General features: G+C 38.4%; 1 protein-coding gene across 3 annotated transcripts in view; it reads right to left on the bottom strand.

Annotated features, from left to right (window-relative positions):
* Positions 1 to 834: 834 nt before the first annotated feature.
* Positions 835 to 9,685, bottom strand: part of LOC110482821 (cadherin-6) — a 97,138-nt gene continuing 88,287 nt past the window's right edge. For 2 of the 3 annotated variants that reach the window (XM_021552334.4, XM_021552335.4), the window contains exons 10-13: positions 6,909 to 7,030; positions 5,982 to 6,099; positions 5,643 to 5,894; positions 835 to 1,821 (exon numbers count right to left, since the gene is read on the bottom strand). In XM_021552334.4, the coding sequence (XP_021408009.1) occupies positions 1,331 to 1,821; positions 5,643 to 5,894; positions 5,982 to 6,099; positions 6,909 to 7,030 (983 nt within the window). In that variant the 3' untranslated portion in view covers positions 835 to 1,330. The remainder of the gene's footprint in view (positions 1,822 to 5,642; positions 5,895 to 5,981; positions 6,100 to 6,908; positions 7,031 to 9,685) is intronic. The other variant, XM_021552333.4, reaches the window with a different exon arrangement.

Genomic DNA, 9,685 nt, shown 5'->3' with positions numbered 1-9,685 from the left:
CCACTGGAATGACCATTATTTGTTTATTCAGGGGTTGAATCTGGAAGAAAAAAAAAAGGAAACAACTACCCAAAAGCATGAAAAGTTGCCTCCTCTGGCAGAATGCCAGTGTTCTCCATTTCTAAAGCATTTTCCAAATGACTTACACAGTTCTTGCAACATCCTGATGAGGTAGGCATTATTCCCCCATTTTACAGATAGCAAAACTGGGCAGAGAGTCAGTCAGGAATCCACCCCGGACATCCAGGCAGAGAAGATCAGGACAAAAAAAGCACTTTCCTCCCCTGCAGTTGCTCCTTTTGCCCCAGAGGGTGGCAGTCACCTTGAGGTCACTCCTCCCCACCTGACACAAGAACAGGCAGGAGTAGCTGGATATGAACACCCTGACTACCACATCCCCAGGACTGTGCATGGCCATCACTGAACTGATGTGAAAATGGAGGCCGACTGAGGAAGAGCAAGCAAAAGAAGAATTATGATTTGTTCCTTCCTCTAAGCCATGACCTAATCTGGATTTGATGATTTTCCCTGTATTGCAAAGCAAGCCTGGGTTAGAATAGGGAAACCATCCAAGAATTATATACTGGGGCTATTGACCACACACACGTGCACACACACACCTCTCCAGCAATGCTAGGTCCAAGAATATATACAGAGCAGTCAATGAACTATATATATGTGTGTGTTAGTATGATTCAGTGCAATGGGGAAATCGTGAATTCTAGAGAAACACTCAGGTTTAAATGACCATTAAGCCTCTCTAACATCCTCATGAGTAAAATGCGTGTTTGATGTTCTTTTCTCAGCTTACTCTACTTGTATAATAAACCTTCATTCCATCACCACTACTTTTGACTATAATACAAAGGGTAAACTAGGGTACCTCAGTACATTGGGATGTGCAATACACAATTGACAGAGCAGTCGTCTGAGCTGAATAGTCTGAATACAAGTAAAAAGCAAGTGAGCTTAAACAGTAATATACTCCAATTTACAATATAAGTAGAACAAGTAAAAATATTGCTCCCCATCTGATCCTTTCTTTTTCCCCTCCACTACTGCTGTGCCTGTAAGATTGGCTTGGTAAACTGGATGCACTCAAAAAAATAAGGATTTTGCCTCTTGGAAGCTCATAAAATGATACTAGAGAAAGTTTTCTGATGGCTAACCCACACAGACTGCAGTCATTAGACAATTCAAATGGGTAGAATAGAGAACCCTTTCAAACAACTGTGGAGAAACAGAAAGAAATAGCCACTTCACATATCCCAGTGCTGTTTCTGGGAATGAGGAACAGAAAAAAAAGAGGAAAAAAAAAAAAGACAACATATTAGGAGTCTTTGTCACTGTCCATTGAGCCATACATATCTGCCAACTTTTTAAACCGAGGTCCCCAGTCACTGAGGTAATCGTAGTCCTGATCTCCGTCCGTAGTCACCGACTCCAAGGAGCTGAGGGACTCCGCCACAGAACCATTACCTTCGTAAGCGTAGGTTGCTAATGAGTCATACGGGGGTGCTGTTGGATCAGTGTCATTTTCCTTTAACCTTTGGTTAATGAAATCTCTGACATCCGTGTTATCTCGTGCTGTTGCAGTCCGCCGCGGCAGAAAAAGCGTTTCTGGCACAATGTCTCTGCGTAATTTATTATCATCTATGGCTTCGGGATTCCTCAGTGTGCCAATATCAAACGCCTGGGTGTCTTCCTCTCCACCACCTTCATCGTTATAACTGACAATGTTGTCTCTGATGTCTTCTTTGGAAATTATCAAAGGCTCTTTTTTCCGCTGCCGTCTCAGTGCTGCAAACAGCACCACAGTAACTGCAAACAAAAACAACAGAGAAAGAGAAAGGGAAAGAAGATTAATCCCCAACTCCATTAAAGCCCAGAAGAAATGCTGCGCCTCTGATTGAGCTTGGAGTTTGAGAAGATGTTTCGAAAAACTGAAAATGTGCACATCATATTTTCAAGCTGCGCTTGCTCTGCCTGTGAGTTCCTTGGGAGATGAAATGTCATGGATGCACAGAAGAAAGGAGATGTCAAACTTGTAGGAAGCCAAGCAGAGTGTCTTTTTGCTGGTAGGCACTTTGTTACCCAGAGCCATATACTAATTTTGTCACCTTGAGAACAGAACTAGTTTCATGACAGCTGGGAAGGAAGAAACACTTTCTCCAGAATAACTAACATCAGTATTATTTATGTTGAACCCCATGGACAATATGCAACTTCTGCTATGGACAAAGATGGTATCTACTGATCTTAGCAAGACAGAATTTCAAGATAAGTAAATCTATGCTCCTCTGGGAAAAAAGCTTGGAATATGGAGCGGATTTTCAGCCACCACAATGTCTGAGTTTTATTAACTTCCCTGGAAGGTTTTCACAATGTACATCACCTAGAAAAGTACACAAATTAAATAATAAACTGATGAGATATGATAAAGGTATTTTTTAATCTGACAAAGGCAGATTTCTAGAACATATTTTATGTCCTTAATTTTAAAGTGTGTGTTTGCATACACATATTTTTCATTTAATTGGAGGGAAGGAATTCTTTCCATGATCCTGATGCAAATTTTAATATTTTTATTCACTAATGATTTTCAGTAGTCACGGAGAAATGGACACAGAGTATGGAAAGGGATACGGTCAACACTTTCCTATAGAAGTTGATTTCAGATTTCTTAGCTGTATTCTACATGAAGATGTAAATGGCTGAATACTGACAAGTTAACAGTAGCAAGGAGAAGGGATGTATTTCTGCTGTCAGTGTTGCTTTGGTAGTCTGAGGTCTGCAGTGCCCAGCATTTTAGCTCTGCTGTGCAAACTCCAAGGAAGGACACATCTTGCTGTCTTTACAGTTTTTTCATAACAAAGCAAAGCAGAAATGCCTAAACTCATTGATGTGAGATGATAAGGTGGATCACAGTGATCCTTCATGTCAGCTTTGCTTTTAAAATGGCGTGTGAGTCAAGCACAGTAACTGTTGAAGAATTTTTTTTCAGTGCTTTCCTCAGTTGTAACCTTTTAAGGTCAATATCAAGGACTAAGCTTGTACCCAACCTAAAACTTTATTCCATTGAACCTTATAATTCTTAGTTTCCTTTGACAGACAAAATCTGGTGGGTTTTTCCTTTTGGTCAGGGGAGGTGGTTGTTTTTTGTTTGTTTTGGTTGGATTTTTTGTGGGTTTGTTTGTTTGTTTGTTTGTTTGTTTGTTTTTATTTGGTGGTTGGTTTTTTTATAAGTTCCCCTGCATTGTAAGTTGACTATGGAAGGTCACCAAAAAGACAGGATAAAGTAGGAAAATGCTGTGTTCTACCATAGTAATACTGTGAATAAGGAAGAACATTTGTCAATATGAGTTGAAAGGAAATGGATGGTGAAGTTGAAGGATTAGGAGAGGTGGTTCAGACTGCATTAAGACCTCAGCCTTCTGATGAGGATTTACTTATGATGTCAGAGAAGGGTCCTAGTCTGAGTGATGCTTCTTCTTGCTGCTGTACAAAATTGCAGTTGTCTTCCTCAAGAGCAAAAAGCTGTGGCACTGTGTGGAAGGACTGGTGAAAGATGTGTATGAAAGAAGAGAAATATCTGGAGAACATTTTGGAGAACTTGAAAAACACAATGTCAATTTGGAATGGGCTTCTGGAACAGTGACTGGTAGAATGGTTTGAGAAAGCATAGGAATGATAGATTTTATATCAAAGAGTTGCAGAAGTATCTCATTTCAGAAACAGTGCTGCACAGAACATGGAAGGATGAGGCTTTGATAAATACATCACATCTGATCCATGGATTTTACTGCTTTGTGCTGAACCTGCAGGAAAAAGACCTGATAATAAGCTGCATGTTGAAGTACATCACCTTTATTTTCATGTCTGTGTTCAGCAGTATCTGAAACCTCCTGATAAGATGCTAAACTTACTCAAACTTCATACAAACCTAACAATTTACAGGCACTTTTTGTTGCTGATAAACTTTGAGCTGTGGTTCAGATCTTCAGATCTGCCCAGAGTATTGTTTTTCACTCAGTAGTGGTTGCACATTCAAACCCTACAACCAGCCTGAAAATAGAAAATTATATAGCTGAGTTAATTGAAAATCTGCTTATGGTGCATGGTGGCATGAGCAGTAATTGACATAAAGTGCTGCTTAGCACATAGAATCAATTATTTTCGATTGACATAAAACAGGAAATCGTTTAATGTCAGATTGATATTAATGAGCACAGTTGTACTAACGAGTGCAAGACTACCTGCAGCATTACATTACTTTTTCTGGTAAGGAACTTAATACAAAGTGAGCTCAGCCCTTAGGGGCAATGATACTGTGTTTTAAAAAATGAATTTAATGGTGAATTAAAGATCAGATTGTTATTGTGGGAATCTTTTCTGAAAATGGGATAGAGCTTATTTGAGCAAGCCATGACTATATTGTTAGAGTTTGAGAACACCAACCTCATCTTGGATTCATTACTGGAGAGGGAAATTTTGTTAAAAGTAAAGATCAGGATGACTCTGCAGTGGTGAGTAGCATGTCCATAGGAGTATGGTAAAAAGAAGTAGAATCATGAAAGAAACATTTTCTCCCCTGCCTGACCCCAGTGCTGTAAAACTGGTCTGACTCCCTTATTTCTCCTATCATCCTAAAAACACATCCCAGAGAACAGCCTATGTTGTATTGTACAGTTGCCCCCAAATGAACAGGTACAGATAATGGCCAAGTGGCCAACTATCCCTGTTTGCAGTACAAGAGGGGTGGAACCTGGCAGGTATGTGAGAGATGTTGCAAACTGTCCTTATTTATCTATGTTATATATATATATATATATATATATATATATATATATATATATATATAATTGACCACCTGTAAGTGCCATAGCCAGAGCCCTCTGCACATCCTCCACACATAGGATCCAACCTCTTTCTCATCACAGGTGGCTGAAATGGAGGACCCTGAAGCCTTTGAGAGAGTCCCTCAGTATTATTCAGCATCCTTTTCCAACAGAAAAAAAGCATTGAGAATTTTTTCCTCCTCAGTTTAGAAAGGAAAGTTAATTCCTCAAAAGTAAGCTATCTGCCCTCTTTCTATGGTCAACAGAAAGGGATGGACACCTGCAGAGGGTTATGAGTAATGTGTCTGGTCCTCCTTAGATACCAATAAAGGTTGGGATGGTATGGTATGGTATGGTATGGTATGGTATGGTATGGTATGGTATGGTATGGTATGGTATGGTATGGTGTGGTATGGTGTGGTATGGTATGGGACGGGACAGGACAGGACGGGACGGGACGGGACGGGACGGGACGGGAAGGGACGGGACGGGACGGGATGGGATGGGATGGGATGGGATGGGATGGGATGGATGTCTCTCTACAGGTGTCTCTTTCCATTGAACAGAGTGTGGAGCCCAGCTGCCTCCTATCCCTCATATATCGCTAACTTTTAGATAACTAAGGTTAGATTGGTTGTGCCCTACACACCCCATCTGTAACAGCCCTCAGAAGAAAAAATACAATAATATAGGTACAGGATAAGACAATGATGTCTTTACTTTTCCTTTGTCCTAGTCTTGGAATACTCATTACAGCAATGCAAAATGGCCATGAAAGGAACAAAATGTCCTTGAGCTACTTACCAAGTAATATAATGATGCAGAGAAGAATGGCAATAAGAGCCCCAGTGCTAAGACCAGTAGGATGAATCAAAGCTTCTGCATTACAGGACAGCATCTTTCCTCGATGGTCACAAGCACACACCCGAATAGTCACCGTTTCAGTGCTGCTCTGGATGGGGTAATCATTGTCTGATATTACCACTGGCAAGAAGTAGGTACTTGTTTCATGACGGTTATATCTTGTTTTTCGAGTGAAGATCCCTGCTGTGTTGTCTGGAAACACAAAGCATGCATTAAATCTTCATCTGAAGACTGAAAGCAAGGATAAGATAATAAAGAAAAGTCTTTCTAGAAATTCACCTCTGTTGTCCTGTAGTGTAAAGTTTGAGCTGCTGGCTGCCTCGGGAGCTAAGGAGAATGAAAACTGATGTCCATTGTAAGAGTCATCTTTATCAACAGCACTTAATGTTTGTATCAGCTGAAACAATAAGAACAAAATTATCTCCTAACTCAGTGAACTTTATAGTTATTTATATACTCTTAAAAAAAAAAAAAACAAACTGTAAAAGCAATCTTTTGTAATATTTTTTTTTTCTGCTTCAAGGCAGAGATGTTGCTATGGTGAGCTCAAGAAAAGTCATTCACATGTTGCTGATGATGTTTGGGGCCACCATACTATTATATCCTATATCATTAGGGAGTGACATAATGAATTTGAAAGTTGGCAGGAAAATCATGTTGATTTCACCAGAAGGCTTGGGTTAATGCCACTGCAAATGGGTAGGAAACCTTTGCATGTGACAAGGAATAGAGATGAAAGGTGAGACAATCCAAGCTGAATTTATTTTTATCTACCTAAATCTCATGTCACAGAAATTGCTTGGCTGAATCTTCCAAATCATCTGCAACTTTGAACTACTTCACAATAGGAGTAGTAGACTGAGAGTTATCTAGCAGGATATAGTTGTATCAAAGACAGGACTTGTAACATTTACAGACATAGAATTGTTTTTGAAGGAGACAGTGGAGGTGCCTGAATAAAGCAAAGGATGAAAGAATGAAAATAAATCATGGGTAACAAGGTGTAGTACAGAAAATAACTCTCAAAAGCATACCATCATGTCAGCTGGAAGAATACTGCATGAATTCAGATACTGTGCAGCCACGGTTTAATTTTGCAATTAAGTTTGATGCAATGCAAAGTGCACCGCTTGATGAGGTAATGCAAGAGTAGAAGCAAAACGCATTTAATTTGGAATATTTTCTTAGTACGAGCAGACAACACACCTGTTCTGCCTTTGCGTTCTCACAGACGAAGGTCTCGTAAAACATGGCAAACTCTGGAGCATTGTCATTTACATCCAAGACCTTAATGAACACGGGGACACGGCTGCTTTGTTTTGGGTTGTCTGAAATGATAAAACCAGAATGGAGATTTTATTTAGCCCAGTTACTGACTCAGTGCAGTGGAAGAAAAGGACAGACTTGGTGGCTCAATTCTTCTCACTTAGAGCACTTCACTTACATTCTGTTGATTTCTGGTGAGTGTGTTATGGGATGAATGTAGTATCATTACTCTAATTCTGTGTAAATATAGAATTAGGATGGAATAGCAGTCCAGGATTTATAAATTCCTTTGATCATTATGAATGTATGTGTGATATAAGTAAATACAATACTGGAACTAAATTAAATCTATTTATTAGCCTGACTGATACTGTTTGGTGGCTGTGAAGTATCTAGAACATATAGATCCCTTCCTTAGCTCTCCAACAGGAAGAGTAATGAGGATGAGATTGAGTGGTTTTTATCTTCTCCACTTGTTAAATAAAATACTCTGTGCCCTACAAATCTTGTAGCACAGCTCCTTGAGCTACCATGATTATCATTATTTTATAGAAATATTAACTGCAGCTGTGATCAGAGATGCTTTCTAACCTGTTGAGAATTCTTATGTCTTATGTTCTAGAGTAAATACTGAAGTGTATCAGCTGAAAAACACAAACTCTATACAGAACCTCTAGATCCCCCTATGTAAACAATCTTTTTTTAACCTATAAGGACTGCATCGTGCCAAGAGACTGAAATTGACAGAGCTACTCCTGAGCACAGAATATTAGTGAAAATACTATCATGTTTCTAGGTTAAAAAAAATCATCTGGAAGTACACCATACTGTAGAGACCATTCCTTTTCCTGCTGGGAGGAGACAGGCTCTAGTCAAAATGATACAAAGAATAAGGAAGAAAAGCACTGACAGTAACCTTGCCTAGGGCCATGCATGGTGAAATATGAAAGATTCTGAGGCAAAAAATCACACCATAACAACCACTGACATCTAAAATGGACAAGATCTGGTCCCAAAGAAATTTGTCATCACTAATTGAAAGAAATCCAAGAGCCACTGCCATTGATCCATCTCCTTTGTGCCACATATCACACAGTATCCACCTAGGATTATGTGGGTATGGGAATGTGAGAGAAATCTGAGGAAAAGAGTGTGATTGAGATAATTTCTTTTAAAATAAATACCTTTCCCTCTCCTACATGAGGGTTCACACTGAATTTCCTATGTTGATCTCCTACCCATGTTAATATGGTTTATCAATGAATTTCAACCTATCATTTGAGTGAAAAAATAGTGCAATAAATTATAGCAGAACTAAGACTCTATATTCTTCTACAAGCATTCATTATAGTAGCTTGCTGGTTTTATTATTATATTTATTTATTATAGCAGATTCTATTTATTCATTATAGTAGCTTGTTGACTTTAATAAAAGTCCTATTAATGTGCTTATCATCCTTTTACAAATGTGAAAATGCCTTCTCCAAAACTGGCATTGCTTATTTGTATTACAGAGCTCAGTCATTTAGACAAAACATTGTGCTTTAAGGCTCTACAGTCCCATTGAAGTTAATATGATTCCATTAAGCATAAACCTCTTTATAATATCAGCCATTGGGCTAAATTCATTCAATGTATAAAATAACACTTTATATCTAATATGGACTGAGCTGAATTCTTTGCTAAAATACATCAATAAAAGAGTTGAATTTTTATAACAGGCAGAAATCAAAGGCATTCATTTGAAGTCACAGGACTATTGGCAAGACTATTTTGTAGGGCATACTTTTCAAACAAATACATTCAAATATATTGACAAACATGTTTCTTCTCTAATGAAGGAGAATTGTTTTCTTTCCTGCTTTTTAAATATAAACATATATATTTTTATTTTACTTCTAGATGCTTAAGGTTCTCAAAATTAAAAATCATATTGGAATAAGCAGAAGCTTCATATAAACTCTAGGCTCTATGAACATATGCCTCTTCTCTGATTTAATAGAAATCAATATACATATTCAAGTCTTTTTTTTGGGATATTTTGTGTCATCGTCTTTCAAATTATTTGTGCAAATTAATTCATGCAGGTTCATCTGTTAACATTTTCACTTAATTACTGCTGAGCTCTATCTCCATAGACTCAACATACTGCTTAAAGCTATTTCTTTGTATTGGGATATGTTTTCTGCTGAGCCAGCAATAAAACTGTTACAGAGGTGTTTTTTTCCCAGAATACAGCCTCAAAGTCCTGCCAATGCTTGACTTACTCATAAGTATTAAGTAGCAAATATTTAAAAACACTCTGGGAATTGTCTTTGGTAAATTAGCTGTAATTCTGCAGCTGTGACTCACTAGCCCTGTGTCCCACGTTTTAATTCCAGTTTGTTGTCTGGCTGTGGCAGATGTACTGACCCGGGGTTTCACCAACCATTTATGTGCAGCAGTCACAGCATGATTGATTCTCTGGGCTGCTGAGCAATTGCAGCTCATACTGGTGAAAAAGGAGAACATTATGAACTGGAGCAATCTACACTTACTGACAATTCTAGACAAAGGCAAAACAACTTCTGCATTTTTTTAAACTGTAAAACCGAATCAAGAGCAGTCATCACTGAAAGGTGTTTCTCTTTATGACTTTATAATTTTTTTTTTTCCTATATCAAAGGGATACCCACACATGTATCCTGCCTGTAACCTGACTGGATTTTTTTATATTA

Source organism: Lonchura striata, chromosome 2 (genome assembly GCF_050655825.1).
Source record: "Lonchura striata isolate lonStrDom1 chromosome 2, ASM5065582v1, whole genome shotgun sequence".
NCBI lineage: Eukaryota > Metazoa > Chordata > Aves > Passeriformes > Estrildidae > Lonchura > Lonchura striata.
The sequence above is the reverse complement of the archived record's forward strand: the minus strand, read 5'-3'. Positions and strand labels throughout refer to the sequence as shown.